The following is an 18,504-nucleotide window of genomic DNA, read 5'->3' as shown; positions in this document are numbered from 1 at the left end:
TCAATCCCATCAATAGTTGCCATCTTCTCAACCATCCAATCAATGAGCTCATATATAAGTCCCATGGTAGCCCCCTCCCTATCAGCCAGGCGAAGGATCTTTAAAATAGGTGCACAAAGCTTCACAGTGTGTCTTGCATCTTGCCAAAATGAAGCACCTAATATAATAGAAGACACCTGTTGTGCTTTCGCAATGCGTGACACCTTCTTCCTACAATACTCATTACTGACAACCATGCGGCGCAATCCATTGTATACCCTCTCATCCAACAAGTTTGCTAGCATGATAAACATGTAAGCAAACCGTGCTTGTGCTAGCTTCACAAATTCCTTCTTGCTGAATTTTCTATACATTGCTAACATGATGTGTTTCCGGGTAACAAATGTCACAATCATGTGAGCATGTACCAACACTAGCTTCACCCATGCAAGCTTTCCAATGTCCTCAAACAAGAGGTCAAGGCAATGGCATGTGCATCTAGTATAGAAAATGTGAGGCCACTCTTCCTCCACCAATTCTCTTGCCCGCACACAATTAGATGCATTGTCCATACACACCTGCACCACATTTTCAGCCCCAACATCAAGAATGGCATCTTTCAGTATCCCAAAAATGTACTCCTCTAACTTATACTGCCCACTTGTGCCCATGGACTTCAAGAAGGCTGAACAAAATATGCATGAGACCATGATATTGATTATAGGCCGGCACCGAGTGTCAAACCAGCCATCACAAGTTATGCTGCAGCCATATTTTTTCCACTTATCCCGCAACTGTAGCATCTCTTAATCTATGCATACTGCTTCATTAGTTAGCTCCGTTGTGCGCAAAACATTGTGGGATGGAGGCTTGAAGCTAGGCCCAACTTGGCCAATGGCATGAACCATCTCCAAAAAATAAGGGCTCCTCACCTTCCAATGAGGAATATCCTCAGCAAAGAAAAAAAGACGGAGAGCAATGTATGCATCCTTCCATGCCTGTGACTCCCATGCCTTGGCCAAGGCTCCCTTTGACATCTTCTGTTTCTTTTGCTTTGGCTCATATGCACTGGCAGTTGCATTTCGAAGAAACGCTCCAAGTGACCACAAGGAAGGTAAGGGGGTGGGCAAATTTATAGGCCCCCTAACCAACCTGGTCGACCTACAAGGAGCAGGCCGACTAGCCGACCCAAGGGTGTAGGTTTGGGCTAACCCGACCCAACCAAAATCGGACTAGGTTGGTTTGGACCTGACCAGGCAGGTTAGGTGACCCAACCTAGTTAGGGGCCCACACCCTAGGCCCCAACCCTGCCCTGAACATGGGCCTAGGTTGGCCTGCCCCAGTTGGCCTAAATGGCTAGCCACATATCTACCCTTGACCCTAGCAAATATGCTCAGGTATCTGGCTTGGAAATTAACCTCTATTCCCCTCTCACTCTGTGTTCCTACTCTCATAGGATGGGCACACCCACAAAGGAGGACAAAGCTTGGCAAGGGCTGCCCACCTAGGCTGATTCACAGGCAGTAAGGTAGAGAAGAACACACTAGACGGAAATATATATTTTGGTGGTTTCTCTATCTGGCTGGTTCATTGTCTATTGATGAGTCTGCACATCTATGTGACACACATTATTAAGTAAAGAAGTTCGTGATTCCACATCCCACACGCACACTGTGTGAGATCCTGGGTATTACTATAAGTCTTCCGCTGCGTGTACCCTCTCTGTTGGGTATTTTCTAACAAGAATTGCCCCTACAGAGTGACAGCCCTCATGGATGAATCCCTCCCCTAGAGATCCTCCAGTTTGGACCACACCTCTGAGGCATTGGTCAAGCTCTGCATTGCTGGAGAGACCTCTTTCGAAATGATCCGTCCCATAGCAAAATGCGCCTTGAAATCATGCTCCTCTCAACCTTGTAATTCTTGCAGAAAGGCATCCTCGTGGTCTGCATCCCAATGGATGGAGCTCAGTGGACGCTCAGGCTTTCTCTTGAATCCCTAAACAATCTCCCAAAGCCCCTTGTGGATGAACCACAACTTTATGTTCAGCTTCCAATGGGCATAGTTTGTGCCGTCGAGCTTTTCTCCGTTACTCATACATGCAGGTCCCATGGAACTGCTCGAATCCTCACACTCCTTTGCTGAACCTGCAGCCCTTTGAGCGGAGAAGAAGAGGAAAGGCTGGATGGGGGTGTGGGAAAGAAGAGGAGGCTTCCTTGCTGCCTTCTCCAACAGATGCCAACCCCAATGCTTGTCGACCATGCCCTAGGAAAACTGCTTCGAACAGCCTCCTATGCTGTTGTGCTGTCCAGGCCTAAGTCCGGCCCTGCAAACACTGATCAGCACCTCAATTGGCCTCAGATCTACATCACAGCCTGGTCTGAATCAGCTCTGGTCCCTCCTTGAGCTCATGCTCTGATACCATGTGAAAGTTGTGCATGTGCGGAAGCATACGAGAGAGAGAGAGAGACTCTGAATCAAGGCAATAGCAACTGCACATCTGTTGGTAAACAACCTCAGCCACAAGGAATACAAGTGAAAAAGAAATGCTTCAAGTGACCGCAAAGATAGGTGAGAGCCTGGTCGGCCTGCAAGGAGCAGGCTGCCTGGCCGACCAAAGGGTTGTCCTGACCCGACCAGCAGGTCGTGCTGACCAGACGGTTTGACCCGACACCCGACCTAGTTGGGTACCCAAACTGGGCCCCAACCCTGCCCTGACCATGGGCCTGGTTGGCCTGCCCCAGTCAGCCTAAGCCAGGCTCCCCTTGACCTTGGCCAATATGCTCAGGTAACTGCCTTGGAATTTACCCCCTATCCTTCCCTTATTCTGTGTTCCTACTCCTCTCACAGGGTGGGCACACCCACACAGAAGCCCTCTCTCACTATGACATGCCATCACCTTTAACAGAAAGAACATACTATACAAGGCATGTATTAAGTTCAGTAAATTTGGCAAGATACAATTTCAAAATATGGTGCATCAATTTGGGAGCATCTGTTCACACTAAGTTTTGACAAGGATAAGTTCAAGGCACCGGATAGAACACAAGATACATACCTTTGAAATGATACACGTGTATATGAGCATACACAAGCTGGCATTGGGGGGGAAGGGGGAAGGGCAGGGGCATGTGTCTGCATGTCACAGAGAGAGAGAGAGAGAGAGAGAGAGAGAGATGTATACATCATTCTTTTACAATAAAATTTATATCTTGAACATAAATAAGCAGAGCAGCAGTCTTGTAAAGATCCTTTGAAAGGGAGTGCTGTCCTCTGCATAGGAAAGGCAAAGGCCAAAAAGAGATTATATCTGTTCTCCCTGGAAGGAAACAAATCGATGGTTAGAATTTCTTGCTTGAAACATGTGCACATATGTTAAATACACAATGTTGAAGTTCATCTTCAGACCGAATCATGTTTACCTGTGTTTCAGAAACACCCAACTCTCTCCAATTTGCATGTGCATTGCAAGAAGAAACCTATCGTTTTGTTAACCCTGGAACTCCACGTAAAGCCAACTTTGAAACAACCGATTTGGGAAGTGCTGGAGGGAGGTCAAAGCCAATTGAAACGCTGAACTCATTTGCGTGGCTGACAATGGTCTTTTTACTGAGTCCCACAATGTTCAATGATAGGTAATATCCAAGCCATGTTCGATATGCATGTGTCCGAATCGTAGAATCTATGCGCGATAGGCTTGGAAAAATCTTCTGAGTATCCATCAAAGTAAATCAAACATGAAACAGCTCCTCTTGGTCTCAAGTTGAGATTTGAATTTCCAATTAAAAGATTCTCAGGTTCAGGATTTGTCTAGAAATTCCTATCATGATCATGAAAAGCACAGCATTGTTTCATAAAATGTTTATGATGTTTCCTACAGCCTTAGAGACAACCCTTCAGTCATCAAACCAAAGACACAAAATAGAACAGTCAGTAGGCATCACTATTGAACAATTAACCAGTGTGAAAACAAGGACATTCCACAAATTAGTTGGTGAAGGAGAATACTCAACATGTTGCACAATCAAGTATCTCACTTTTAAAAGACCTGATCACTAAATTAAGCTCTAACAAGCTCAAAAGAGTCTGATGCCTAGAACAAGAGAAAGAATAAAGGAAAGAAGGGAGTTTATTAGAGACTTTAGATAAAATTATGAGTAAATGAGAGAAATTTAAATTAAAAATTAAAAAATTAAAAAAATTAACTTAGTAAGAAAGCTACGCTTATGTTCTCATTAGTACCCAAGCATAAGTTGCCATCTTGGTTTCAGAATCTCTTGGATGAACCCAATGCTTACTAAGCTTTGAAAATCCAACCAACAACAGAAACTTCAACAACAAAAAGGTAGAAACAAAGCAGAAAATAAGAATGAGAAATGTGGAGAGAGAGAGAGAGAGAGAAAGAAAGAGAGGTATATTAACGTCCTCAGATGACCTCACGGGCCTCTGGGACAAAGTACATCAAGAGAAGAAACTCATACAAGCCTCTGTGGGCTGAAGCAAAGGGCGCAGTAGGGCCCTTGTGATGGGCTGCACAAATGTCCAAGATCTGCATCTATCGAGCTGTCTCTCGCTATGGCAGAGGATGTGATCTCCTCGATGGCCAATGTTGTTGTGTCGTAGTCTCCCATATCCCTGGGATTTAATGCTTTGTGTATTGGCACAATGGTGGTGGTACTCCAAGCAGGAGGGAAGCAATGACATACTGCATGATTGAACATGTGACTAAGATCGGGTCCAAGACCTCATGTCCATGCGTAAAATGCTCAATCCACAATCCATCATGGTCCTAGGCTCTCTCACGGTGGAGCCGACACAATGCAGCTTGCACATTCTCTACAGTGATTATGATGGATGTGGTGGACATGGGCAAAAATAACATATCAGGTGGTGCAAGGATCAGGACGTCATAGATCAATGTCGCATCATGTGCCAAACACCCGGATCTATGATGGGGATAGGTAGCTTTCCCTCAAAGAGAAGTCCTCACGTGCAATAGTGGGATCCCCTCCTCGAAAAGACCAGATCACCTCATCCATCATGTGCGAGAGGAAAGCTCTGCCCCAAAGCCCACTCACGTGCTAGGTGAGATCTCATTTGTTGCCACTCCATCAAACCATGGGTTCTGGGGCATCTTCCCAACTGGAAGATGTGTTGCGGATGGAGGCATGGGGAAGGATCTAGTGGCGGTGTCCTCAACCACTGATACCAAAGTGCTTGAAGCATGGGTGAGGTCTGCATCATCTCCAAGGAAGGTCGGCAACTCATGGGACAGGTGGCTCATATAGACCGAATGAAGGGCATAGTCAAAGTGTATATGGACACGAGTGGGGATAGGAAGATCCTGTCCTACGACAAGCATGGCAATCGAGATGCTGAATGCCAAATAGGAGAGGTCAGCCATGGGTGGGGCCTTTTGATGCTAGAAGGATCAAAAGAGAAAAAGAGAAGAGGAAAGTTACAAAGAAAGAAGAAAATAACATAAAAGCGGAGAAGAGAACAACAACACTAAAGACAAGAAATAAGAAAAGATTATTGAAATAAACAAAAGGATCACAAAAAGCGGTAGAGAGCAACTAAAACAATAAGTAAAAGCTCACATTTTTTACTAAATAATAATAATACAATGAATAATTAAAAATGATAATTAAATAATAATAATTAAACAAAATGAAAAGAATAAAATTACTAAATAAAACACACACTATTGAAAAATTTTTACTGTTAGGGCTTCCACGCCCGGGTAAGATATTTCGATAAAGTTAAACAGTTGATCACCACTTGGACGAAAATTCAAAGAATTTGCATGTCCACTAAGGTGATAGAAAAATATACCTTTGTAAGACTAGAATATATCCAATCGTACAAATTCATATTTTTGTTTTTCTACAGTCCAAAATTCTACAATGAAAATAAAAGAGAAAACGAAAGAGAAGAAAAATGAAGTGCCCAAGCATAAGCAGCTATACTGGGTGGGTTTCTAAAGACCTGCGGAGTCTCTTGGGCAAACCCAATGCTTACTAAAAATACGTCAATTAAACAAAGAGAAAGATAACAAGAAATAAGAAGAAAGAAAGAAAGTGACAAAGCAAAAATAACAAACAAATCAAGAAACAAAAAAGACCAAAAAACAGGAATAAAATCTCTCTCTCTCTCATGTATGAATGAAAGAAAGAATTTACAGAATGACTGATTTATTTGAAAAATAAAAAATTAAAGGAACCACTTACACTTATGTACCGCTTCTTACAAAGATGCAAAATTACATTCCTAACTTAGAAAGCACATGCAAAGTCTCTTTCAATATGATTTGAACAAAACACATAAAGAAACATCACACATGCAAGCAATATGAGCAAATCCAGTCAGAAGTTTCAACAGATTTAAAGAACCTTGCATTGCCCAAGTTTCCCTATGCATACCTTATTTTCTACCAAAGAGTCAACGTCAGGAGCCGAGACTTTTTCTATATGCCGATTCTGAATTTTATCAAGAAATAATTCTTCCCAAGGTGTCAGTAAGAGTAATGACTCTCCACTCTTTCCAATCCGACCTGTTCTTCCTATTCTATGAATATACTTTCCACCATGGTCAGGCAAACCAACCTGGGCAGACAAAAGAAACGAAGTAGATCAATTCATGACTTCAAACGCGTGTATTAGTAATATTTATGTACTACTAGCAGACGCTCTTAGGAAGTCTAAAAGCATAACATGAAGTGATCAATTTACAACTTTGCAAATACATTATTTGTATTTAAGTGTATATGCAGATGCTCTTAAGAAGTACAAGCATAACCTAAACCCAGTACAATAGCAGAAATAAGGTAATCATTATCAGTCTTAGGATAAGAATTTCACAGCAGGTAGATGCATAAAGGTCTTGAACACAAACACACAGGACAAATATATACAGCAGTGTGAACATTATCAGAATATGGAAACTTACTGAGGCGAGGGATTCAAAACCATGCACACCTGGACAACAAGAGTCACATTTGGATAGTCGATCCCACGTGCAGACACATCAGAAGTGAACAAAATGGTTGACCCTCCTGAGAGCCGGAATTCCTTGTAGGTATGAATTCGATGCATTTGACTCTTCTTTGAATGTATTTCGCTACAGTTGAAACCAAGATCTTTGTAAAGCTGAAACATAAATGCTGTTATCCTGGAAGTTATGCAAAAAACAAGAACCTGCAAGAGATAAAGCACAATGCCTTTATCATTTATATCTGTGAATTATCACCAATTATCACCTTCCATTCAGATGCAGCCATGGGTGCAAAGAGAACGAGAGAGAAAGGTAGAGAAAGAGGAAGAGAAAAGGGGGGGGGCGAGGAGACGGGGGAAGAAAAGGGGAAGGGGAAGGGGGAAGAAAGCGGGAGGGGGGCGGGGGAGGGGGGGTGGGGGGTGTTTGGGTTGTACAGTGGAGGATGAAAGAAAACTAGAAACACTCAAACGGAAAAAGTGGTGCAGGAGAAGAAATTTACTCATATTTTTTAAATAAGGTTTGATATATGCTTAAAGATAGAGTGCACTACTGCAAGGGCTTGCAATATTTCCTCAAACCTTATAATTAGGATCCTGCTTTATGTGATCCTGAAGGATAGAATACAAAACTGCAATATGTTTCTGAACAGGTGCAATGATATACTTCTCCTTAACCTGCAAGTAGACATCATTCACTATCACAGAATGCCTTGTACAGAACACAGGATCTAAATGTAAAAGAGGAAAAAGCATATTTTCTTACAGCCGAGACACTCTAGAAGAGAACAAAACCTGTCCATGTGTGTCCATGCTCATGTTCCTCACTGTGTCAATAGATACATAGTCCTCTTTTAAAGCAACCTTTGATATGCTGTGAACCTACAATGCAATCATTGTCACATTGTCCACAACACACAAGAGTAGAAGATGCACATATCATAACAGAAAGAGCTCCAACAATTCCTGACCTCTTTTGGGGTTGTTGCTGAAAACAAGAGAGTTTGCCGAAAGAGAGGCATACTCTTTACAATGTCTTCAACACTTTTACGAAAGCCCGTATCAAGCACGTGATCAGCCTCGTCAATGATTAAGAGTTTTACCTTTTCAAGTCTCTGCTTAAAACCCTCAGTTTTCTCTATATGATCAAGCAACCTTCCAGGAGTGGCAACCACCATCTACTCATCATTTAATAAAGCATGTAAGGCAAATAAGGCACTAACTGTACAAGTAAATGTAGCTAATTGTTATTCATTTAAAAATTACCTGAAAAGAACTAGATTGGAGACTCTTTCTTTCTTTGGATACACGAAATCCCCCGGTTAAAAGTTTCACGTCAACACCAGTGTGAAACTGTGACAAAATCCGAGCTTGAGCATAGGTTTGGAGAGCAAGCTCTCGAGATGGACATACTATAACCGAACAGATACTGCTGCAAATCTCCTGACTAGTAGGGTGAGCTTCCAAAATTGCTTCTATGGCTGGCAGCTACAGAAAAGAAAGTAAAAATTAAAAACAAGAAAACACAGATGGAAAAAAGGCATGTCCTACCTGAATTGAGATGCTACAGTTGACATTTTTTACGAACTTTGTCTTCTCAAAACACCTTCAAGAGCTGTGATGTTATGTTAAGTTCACGTATTGATGGGCAACTACAATAAAGATTTTTTAATTTGACAAAGAAGACATGTAGTTGCATGCTGAGAAGACTATAGAGCACTCTCACCAAAAACGCTATCGTTTTTCCAGTGCCAGTCTTTGCTTTGACCAAAACATCCTTGCCTGTGGAATCATTAAGAAGCACTCAAATCAATCAGACCTTTGAAAGGCGAGGACATCTCTAGAAGCTCACTCTTATATAAAATAAGAAGTATTACACAAACAGTTCCGGAAAGCAAGGTGGAACTGGGACGTCCCCCAAAAAAAAACTTTTTTTTTTAGTTTGGCGCTTTGAAAGTTTCAAATGGGTATTTTAGAGTTTATATGGAAACTTTAAAGATGCAAAATGTTAGTTTCTTTCATTTTCTAGCATTCCAGTCCCCATTCCCGCGTTCCCCCTTTCCGGAACATTCCCGTTCCGACACCCAAATTTCCGGAACGTTCCCGTTCCCTGGTAACTATGAAATTGAGAGCAAACTTTCCTCTCTTCCTAGTCTTCTCAGTAGATTTCTCATCCTAGCCATAGACTAACCTTAGGCCTTTCATTTTTTACAGCCTTTGCTGCAGTCCCCTTGGTGACTTGTCTTAGGAATGACATATTTTAGCCAAACCATCAAAGTTTTGTATTTCCACCAGCTGTAACTATGGGGAAAAGTCCATTTAATTCACTTTCAATGACACAGGAGATACAGCAGGGTTTATGGACACTAAGTTGGCAAGCGCTTGCATATAGGATGATGATGTAGCAACAGAGTACAAGACGCTGCTAAAGGCTAGTTCTCATCCATTACTCAGTGAAATTCCATAGTAGAAGAGAGCTGATGATGCAGCGCGTATGTTAGAGGTGTGGTATCATACATGCCTCCAATGCCTCTTAGTTTTTAGAGGTATTAGAGGCGCACCACTTGTATTTTAAATGTTTTTAAACAGAAGCAAGGCGAAGGGCACATAAAAACTTGAAAGAATGATATTTATCAGAGGAAAAAAATGGCAATCTAAGAAACCCAAGCAAAAATCGGCGCAAGATCAAACATCACACCGCCAAACTGGTGTGTGACCCACAAATGCCCTAAGCCTGATGTGTAGAGTACCGCTCTCACCCATGTAAGGAAATAGAGCAGAACTAAAAAGATCTCAAGATCAAGTAGCTTCCTTAAGATTTACAATTCATTGCTAAAAAGTACAGTAGTTTTTAAAAATATCTTGAGTGTCCAACTGACTTCTGTCTTTAAGCAATCTACACTGATTGTTGAGAATCTTAAGAAAAGTTTTGATATGGAATTCATGCCTTGTAATATAATGGAAAGGGTCGCTTCTTGCACTGGTGTCATTCTTTCATATCCTAGCACACTGTGCAATGCTTTGATTGAAAGAGGTGACAAACTAAACTCATCAAATCTGCATCCAACAAATCAAAACAAATTAATACAAGATATGTGTTGGGTAACAAAATTAGAGTATAAAGGCCCCAACCATGAAATCTATGCTTGACAAAATAGCAAAGTTACAAAATTGCTTTGAGAATAAAATGTTTAAACCTTATTACATTCTAAGGTTTATATCCACTTGCTTGATAAGTATTTCCCTGTTTATTTTTATTTTTTCAAATTTCAAATTTTGAAAACTAGGATGATTGCCAAAATGTCTATATAGATATTTTTCTTACTGCTCGGCTAGGTACTAGTTGGCTAGGGTCTAGCATTCAAGTGTGGACCCCTTCTATGTGGGTAAAAAACCACAGCCTTACAAATACCCGAATTCGAGACCATGCACACAATGTATAGACTCAATGACTATTGATGGAGAATGTTTATACATGCCTTAGCTGTGCGCCAATGAATATGAAGGAGATAAGAAGACACAGACACGGGGTGACAAACTAAATAGACCTATATGATATGTGAGAATGGTTGACCAAACAGCGTCTAGAATAGAATTAATTGTAGACTAGCCACATTTGATAGAGCTAATCACCAAAATCTCATGCTGAAATTAGAAGGCAAGTCTGGAATGGGATTGACCACACAAACAGAATTTTATGTTTAGACAAATGAAGGGCCTGAAAACCTTAGTCCTCTATTTTACCACCTCATAAATTCAGCTTATCACACATGTCAAATTAAGTATGATTGGTGACACGTGGCATGACATGTGGTAAACGTGACACATGGCAAGACGTGGCAATTTGGCACATGGCAGCGTTTGACACATGGCAACACAAGACACATGGCAGCATGTGACATGGCAAGTGCATGTGGCAGTATGTGACAGGTGGCAATTAAATAACGTGGAGAAATACACATCATGCCATAAGACTCTTACGCATGTGGACACATGGCATCATGCTGTGGACAAGTGGCAGGGCCATCCTTGGCCCATGGAACCCCATCGTCACCTCAAGGGTCCATCCAACCCAGGGAAAATCGCCCCTACTACTAGGGGAGGCCCAGCCACCACAAGAGGCTATAAAATTAGGAGAGAGTCACTTCACTCTTTTGCAGCTTTCCTCCCCATCTGATGGAGCTGCCATCCTCCCTTAGATCCCTTATGCAGTGAGCATTCTTACCCTCCCCCATGGAGCTGCCGCTGCCCCCTCTACCTACTGCAAAGTATGGATACTTCTGCCCCTTTCTCTCTCTTAAGAAATGAAAATAGCAGTCTAAAGCCAGCCCTCTGCCTGCTACAGCCAGCTACTTGCCAGCCTCTATGCTCGGCTAAAACTGCCAGGGTAAAGCCAACTTCGGGAGCCTCTATACTCAGCTAAACAAGCCACGATACAATCAGCGACAGGAAGCCAGCCCTCATACCCTATTCCAGGACAATGATAGAAGTTGTGGTAACTCTCACCACATTGAGAATTTTTCAATTTGTATATCTTCTTAGAGGTTCAATTATTAAAAAACTTGCTATAATTCTGGCTATAGAAAACTGCCATATCAACAGCAGATGAGGACTTACCAACCCATAGTTAACTCAAAACACGGGTCAAGTAACCGATCATTCAACACTTTTCATTTTTTACGAGAGTGCAACACATACCTTTATTTCTTGTGAGTTAGCACAAAGTTTGAGCATAGTCAAGGTGAAGCACAAAAGGCACTTGGTGCATTCAATATCAGGAAGAAAAGGTGTACCGCCTCATCGGTAAATTAAGGATTCATATTAAGGGATATCTTCATCATTTGTCTTTCATGATTGCACTGATACAAGGTGTGGATGTCATTCTCGAAATGCCTTCGCATAAGTCAACCGTCACATTGATTATGCAAAGAACATCTATAACTCGTTGCAAAAGGGTCAAGATTTCAACATTACAGCTAGAGTTTCAGGAAATACTATCTCTATGGTAAGCCATTCACGAATCACGAGTTTCAACAGTCTAGAAAAGGCATATATTATTTTGTGCTTTATAATTTAACAAAAAGAAGTTATATATGAAGTTACCCGAGGTCCATTTATTCAAGAGAGCTTAGACTTCCTTGAAAGATTTTCAAATAATTTCTTACAAAAATTTCCTAGTCAGCTGTTATGTCCATTTTTGGACATAAAGTGCTTGTGTTATGGAGGTCAGGTTAAACTAGGGTGATGTAACCTAACCCTGGGACAATTCGGACATGAGGTAACCTTGGTCAATTAGGGTGGCTCTAGAACATAAGATATTCTAGATTCCATTCCAGGAATTGCAGCCGACCGTATACATCCAGAACGTTCCTGGAACATTCACCAAGTCCAGAATTCTAGGAAATGCCATTCCAGCATTCCCAAGTGCGTTCCTTGTGTTCTGAGTTTTGGGTCTAGCGCTGCCTAGGACTATATGTTGTCATCAGTGTTGGAGCCTCCTCTTAGAGCTCTCTCAGACCACCCTCCTCTCAGCTCACTCTCACCCTTAGTCCTCTCAGCCCCTCGTCCCTCCTCTCACTAAGCCTCTCCTCTCAACTAAGAGCTCCCTCCTCTCAGGCTTCAGCCCCCTCCTCACTCCCTAGTCTCAAGTCCCTCTCCCCCTTGCTTTGAAGTTTGCAGGCTGCAGCAAATTTTTCAGCCCTTTTGCTGCATTTTTTTGCAGGTCCCTACCCCTCTATCTCTGATCTTCCGTCTTCTCTTTCAATGGCTCTTTCGCATAGCATTGAGAGTCCCTTTTGTAAAAGTGAAGGCATAGACCAGGTGTGGGCTCCTTTATTGGGAGTGAGGGGCCAAGTCATCTCCCCTTGCCCTTTAGTTCCAGTAATCCGAAGGCACTTGCAAAGGCGGAGGTTCCTTGCTGTAGCCAACAATCCCGCAGTGTAGAAACGTAGCCTAGAAACACACAGTGCTAAATTCAAATCTTGCTCCTTCCCATCGTGCACATACATTCAGCTCCAACCTGCCAGGCGGCAGGCACCTATGGCCCTGCTCACTATCTGCACAGACCGAACTGCTTCCTGCAGTCTGCATGGAGGAAGTAGAAGGAGATAGTGCAAATGAAGAATGTCCATGATTGAAGCTTTGTATTGAAGTCCATTGAAGGATTTTATTTGGGTACTAGGCAAGAAGCCAATTCAAGACAATTATAATCAGAGTCATCACCTCCTATGTCAAATGAGAGTCAAAATATGCACTGGATGTCACCCAAGGGTCAAGGCTTGGCAAGACAATAGGGAGTTAATGCAGATGGCACCTGGCAAGGGACTATCACATTAAGCAATAAGACAATGGGGAGTCAATGCACCCAAGGGGCAAGGCTTGGCAAGACAAGTGGGAGTTAATGCAGATGGCACCTGTATTTTGCACTAGATGTCACCCAAGGGTCAAGGCTTGGTAAGACAATAGGGAGTTAATGCAGATGGCACCTGGCAAGGGACTATCACATTGAGCAATAAGACAATGGGGAGTCAATGCACCCAAGGGGCAAGGCTTGGCAAGACAAGTGTGAGTTAATGCAGATGGCACTTGGCAAGGTACTATCGTGACATTGAGCAATAAGACAATGGGGAGTCAAATTATGCAGATGGCACGAATTGAGGCTCTTTAAGAGCAACAATTTAAATTGTAAACATATGTTCAATCTATATCATTTTGGATATAAAGACTCTAGCTGAGAGCAACGTCTCTCAATGTAATCATATAATAATAGCTATAATTGGGTCTTATGGCATCATGTCTTTTTTCTATTTATTAAAAGTTTTAAAAATTTTGTGCATATTGCGAGTGACAATGTTATTTTTATGTAATATTTAAGTCTCCTTTTATGGATTTATAAATTTATCACATCAAGGAAAATTATTAAAAATAATTAAATTAACAAATAACTTAGGTATAGCTAGAATTTCTAACCTGTTATGTGCAGTCTGCACCTGTTGTGCTGCCTTGCGTGGCCATTTGGCAATCCCAGATTGACCCACCTTCTGGTCCAGTTGTTTGCAGCAAATCTTGTAGCCTTGTCTATGCTGCTGTCGACAACGTAGTACAGGCCTTTGAATTGTATACCTTGGTAAGACTAGAATATATCCAATCGTACAGGCCTTTGAATTGCCACATACTGTCTGTCCTTCAGTCGTACTGATTCCTATGCTGGGCTGCCTACATTGCAGACTGACTGTACTGTTTGAACTGCCTACATGGCAGTCTTCAGATCTGCCTCTCTCAAACCCAATCTCTGTCGCTGGTACATCTCCACCATGTGAGGGCTCACAGGTAGGGAGGTGACCACAATAATCCCAACACCTCACACGCTTGAAGGCAATTGCAGAGAGGTGGGACAGTATTGGATAAGGAACTGTGATTCTTGATCCTCTCAAGGTCAAGCATCACCAGCCCCAGGCGCTGCAGGTTCTTGCATGTTTGGTAGGTAGCACACTTGCTAATATTTCCGTTTGAGGAGTAGATCTTCATCCACACATACATGTGGGGCTAACACTTTGCCTGCAGCAGTGGGCCATTTCTTTTACGGAGCAGACGTGCCCCCAATTAAAGCCAGGAATCCTTACTTCATCCATATGGTGGAGGAGATTGCAGCGGCTTTGATGGTTGAGATGTGTCACGGTGATGAGAGGTGGATGAAGTGCCACTAGGAGCCGCTCTATTCAATGCAACTCTGGGCCAGCTTTTTTATTAAAGCTATTGACAATTGAGAGGAAAGTCAGCCCACTCCAACAGGGCAGCAGGGAAGATTCTTGAGATTAAGTCTCTCACGTTACTTTCACTCCTTGCATAGCACTTTGGCTGAATTACCTGTTGAAAGACATTCGTAAGTTGGATTGGATGAGAATTCCATCTTTAGAAGCTAGCTGGTCTAAAGGCCCTGATGTAAAGATCTAAAAAGCATCAGCTGATGCTGCCAGAAACCGACCTCTCTACATGAGGATGCAGACAAATCCCTAGGGGATCTACAAATCCAATGCCGACTGCAACCTAGATACTGAGACTAATTGTTTGCCTTAAGATGTTGAGAGGAAAGCTTCTCTTGAAAGCCTCCACAAAATGGGGGTCTAACAAGAACCGGGAAGAATTTGGCACCACCCAGGTGCCTCTGATACCTGAGTAGCTTAGCTATATATCAGTCTGAAACAACCCAATAATAACAAAGCACAGATTCCTATTCATTTAAAAGGGAAGATTGAGAATATTTTTACAGTGCTAAAAACTGAACACGTATGCAAAAATGTTCCTTCTGAAAAGCACATGGTGCAAAACCAGATCCGAAAGATGAAAATTGCCAGCTTGACATACGGCTCGCTTGTATAGAAAATTCTCATCCGACTTTAGCCACAGCCTAGTATGAAATCATCCTGAGAGCGCCTAGATCTACAAGTCAAATTATGACTGAAACAACATAAATTTCATTCATGTGGCCTGCAAAGAGAGAGAGAAGAAGAAGAAGAAGAAGAGAGAGAGAGAGAGAGGGGGGGGGGAGAAAAAGTTAGAATAGTATTCAATGGGCCTGCCCAAAGTGAGAGAGAGAAGAATTTTTATTTTTTTTCAAGAAAGAGACTTCTATTAAGTAAGAGAAAAAACCCGCGAGAGCAAGCTCAAAGCGGAATACATCATGAAATCATGAGGATAAATAAAACCCCCTCAAAGTGAGGTGGAAAAAAACCAAGGCTGAGGCTGAAAGTGTCACCTCAACCCTGTAGGAGTCTCAGAGAAGAAAGGAGAATCTTTCCATTCCCTAAAGAAAGAAGCCCTCCTAGCTGAGGCTGCACGGGAGTCTCCCTGCATACTCATCCATATGACCATCAAAGTATGTACGGTGTCTGTCCAGATACTAGCCAAAGTGTGCGAGGGAAGAGAGAGGAATATTTGGAATGAATGCACTTCCAGAAAAAACAGACCCAAATTTTAAAGAGATGCTCTAAAGTCAACACACCAACCAATCACGAAATTTACACAAAAAACACATCGGAAAAATGCTCAAAATTATTTTTGGCATCTCAAAGTGGAACCTTCACTAAAGCTACCTACGGCAGGGCAAAAAGTGTTGCAACAGTGTCAGATGAAATGGACATTAATTTCAGCACTGGGTACTGTTTCATTAAATGCTATGTGCCTACCTTACTTGCGTCAAAAACGAATCTTCAGATGACGCAGAGATCACCCTTCTAGTGTGGAATCCTTCGTCTTGGGGGGACTTTTCTCGCCCCTGATTCACTGAATGAGACCCTAATAGTAAGTGCCCAATCTCAAGTACTGACGATCGTGCTTGCGCAATGGTTGCTGCAAATGGTTGACAACCTGCTTTCAAATCACCGCTCCATGTGTCCGGATTGCACTCTTTCACGCAGTACGTAGAGGCACTGTGAGCAGCGCCCCTTCTAAAACATGGTTCTGAAGCAGGTTCAAGCTTTGCACCGCTGTGAAGGTATCCAACGTTGGATCCCTTTGCATCCGTCGCAAAGAAGTTGTTGGGCCTCAACTGCCTAGCTACCAGAAATAATTCAGCGCGGTGAATGAGCTGGACTTGTGGGTTCCTTTCCAAGAGTCGTTCTGATCTCAAGACCGTCTCACAAATCAGAAAAGCAACCGAAGCCCCCCTTGCTCGACTAGACGACTTGGCAAACCGGAGCCATACCATGCCTGTTAAAGACGGGGTTTTATCGCTTATTAGAAAGGTTTTTGCATTTTTTGCAGTTTTGGCGTTGCAGCCCGGCTTCTATTGTTTAGAGTTGGAGTACATTTTCTTTCGAATGTGTGAGCAAGCCTCCCTACGTACTCGTATTTTGTTGCCATGTTACATCGCATGCCTAAGCCTTATTAGTAGTGGCACACGAGCACCGCTTATGTTGAGTTTGAAGGCTGGGTCACACCAGTGCCCGCCCAAGGGGTGTGCACCGGCATGGCAAACATGTGTCGTCGAGAGACTTGAGGCACAAAATGAGAGGCACCTGCAGCCACCACTCCCTGCACACCCCTCACCCAAAAATCTGACAGACAGAATCAAACCCGCGACCTCTTACGAGATACTTCAACACCTCAACCACCAAGCCACTTTTGGGTTGATTCGAATAAATGCATGCCTCTTTCTTGATATGATGTCTCGTTAGTGTGTAAACACACCTACCCATCACCTTCCCCCGCTTGGGCAGGCAATCGGCGGTGTGTAACCAACCTCAAATTAGCACCTCACTTTTGGAGGTTACAACTTTTCAATGCTCCATCCCAGCCAATGAAAACTTTGAGAAAACATGCATGCCTCAGGATCTATGGAGCGCTCTAAGGTGGATGAAACCTATGTGGAGACATGATGAAGAGAATACTCATGACATGTACCTCAAGTCAATTAGGTTCCAAGATAGATTAGCTTGGACTCATAAACAGAATCTTGAGTGAACGTGCATTTCTTCCTTGTACTCAACAATACATGATAGGCCTCTTATATAGAGAGTGCCATTTGAATAGTCAACAATTGTGGGATCCTCTGATCCACATCTCTCCTTGTGGATATCCTCCATCCACATCTCCACATCTTGTAGTCTACATCCTAGGGTGGCTACTTTGATTCTTTCCTTAGCACATACCTTAGCCTCTAATTATGTGCTCATGGCACCATATCTTAACACCTCCCCTTAGTGCCATGATCCTTTGGCTACTGCAAGGTGGTCAGATGTGAGTTACAAATCCATCACCTCCCCTTAATGCATACATTGCTACTTAAGGTGGTCAAGTATGGTTTACATGTCATTACCTCCCTTTCATAGCTACTCTCAGGTGGTCAAGTTTGATTTACAGAACATATGGGCTGAAGGTGGAAAGGATTTTACTTTTGAATGCTTGATGTCGATGGCGTTTGCATCTTTACTCGATGTAGCTTGATGCATGATGCTTTGTTCTTCCATGTGCCTTAATGCTTTATGTATGGGTGTCATGTTTTGTGCTATGGTCATCTCACGCATTTGTGCTTTTGGCATGCTTATGACAGTGATGTGTACATTCATGCTTTGCTTTTCCATTTGTTGCAAAGGTCTTACCAATTGATTTCTTTCAATATTGGTAGTGTCTAATTGCTAACAATGATTCTGATCTAACAGACGCGTAGGGCTCGAAAAGACGATCACTATTCCTTTTTGGAGCGTGTCCAAATTCTTCTTGGATTGAAAGTTACGGCTTGTCGAAGTTTTGAACAAGAAGAGGAGCAATCGATGATGTGCCAGAGACTGTTCATATGCAGCTTGCAGGACTGTGCTTAGCAAGGGGTTACTATGCTTAGGTGGCACTTGGTGATGTGGCAATTAACCAATCCTGAACCTAAAGTTAACCAAAGCTCAATAACCTAACCATGGCAAATTTTAATCTAACCAAGCCCATACTTAACCAAGTTCCAAGTCATTCAACCAAGGTTAGTTTTTATCTGTGCCACGTGCCAATCATTGGGAAACCTTAGGATTTCTAAGGTATGGAAATTTCT

At 42.5% G+C, this 18,504-nt stretch overlaps 1 protein-coding gene across 4 annotated transcripts; it reads right to left on the bottom strand.

Moving 5' to 3' along the window:
* Window positions 1-2,977: 2,977 nt before the first annotated feature.
* LOC147897254 (DEAD-box ATP-dependent RNA helicase 26-like) lies at window positions 2,978-16,800 on the bottom strand. Of its 4 annotated transcripts, none has more exons than XM_087380883.1 (11): window positions 16,154-16,800; window positions 9,916-10,025; window positions 8,695-8,750; window positions 8,235-8,456; window positions 7,940-8,146; window positions 7,764-7,850; window positions 7,551-7,646; window positions 6,957-7,175; window positions 6,402-6,584; window positions 3,402-3,689; window positions 2,978-3,298 (listed from the first exon to the last, which is right to left on the bottom strand). In XM_087380883.1, the coding sequence occupies exons 1-10, from the start codon at window positions 16,672-16,674 to the stop codon at window positions 3,459-3,461; spliced, it is 1,932 nt and encodes a 643-aa protein (XP_087237009.1). In that variant the 5' UTR covers window positions 16,675-16,800; the 3' UTR covers window positions 2,978-3,298; window positions 3,402-3,458. The 4 variants fall into 4 exon arrangements, with proteins under 4 accessions (XP_087237009.1, XP_087237010.1, XP_087237011.1 ...); XM_087380884.1 differs by having other exon boundaries at window positions 3,402-3,686; XM_087380885.1 differs by lacking the exon at window positions 2,978-3,298 and having other exon boundaries at window positions 3,546-3,799.
* Window positions 16,801-18,504: the final 1,704 nt, after the last annotated feature.

This window comes from Dipteris shenzhenensis, chromosome 10 (assembly GCF_047967505.1).
Source record: "Dipteris shenzhenensis isolate YYH24624 ecotype China chromosome 10, Dip_SZ_1.0, whole genome shotgun sequence".
In the NCBI taxonomy this organism is placed as follows: Eukaryota; Viridiplantae; Streptophyta; class Polypodiopsida; order Gleicheniales; family Dipteridaceae; genus Dipteris; species Dipteris shenzhenensis.
This window is presented reverse-complemented; position numbering and strand designations above follow the sequence as displayed.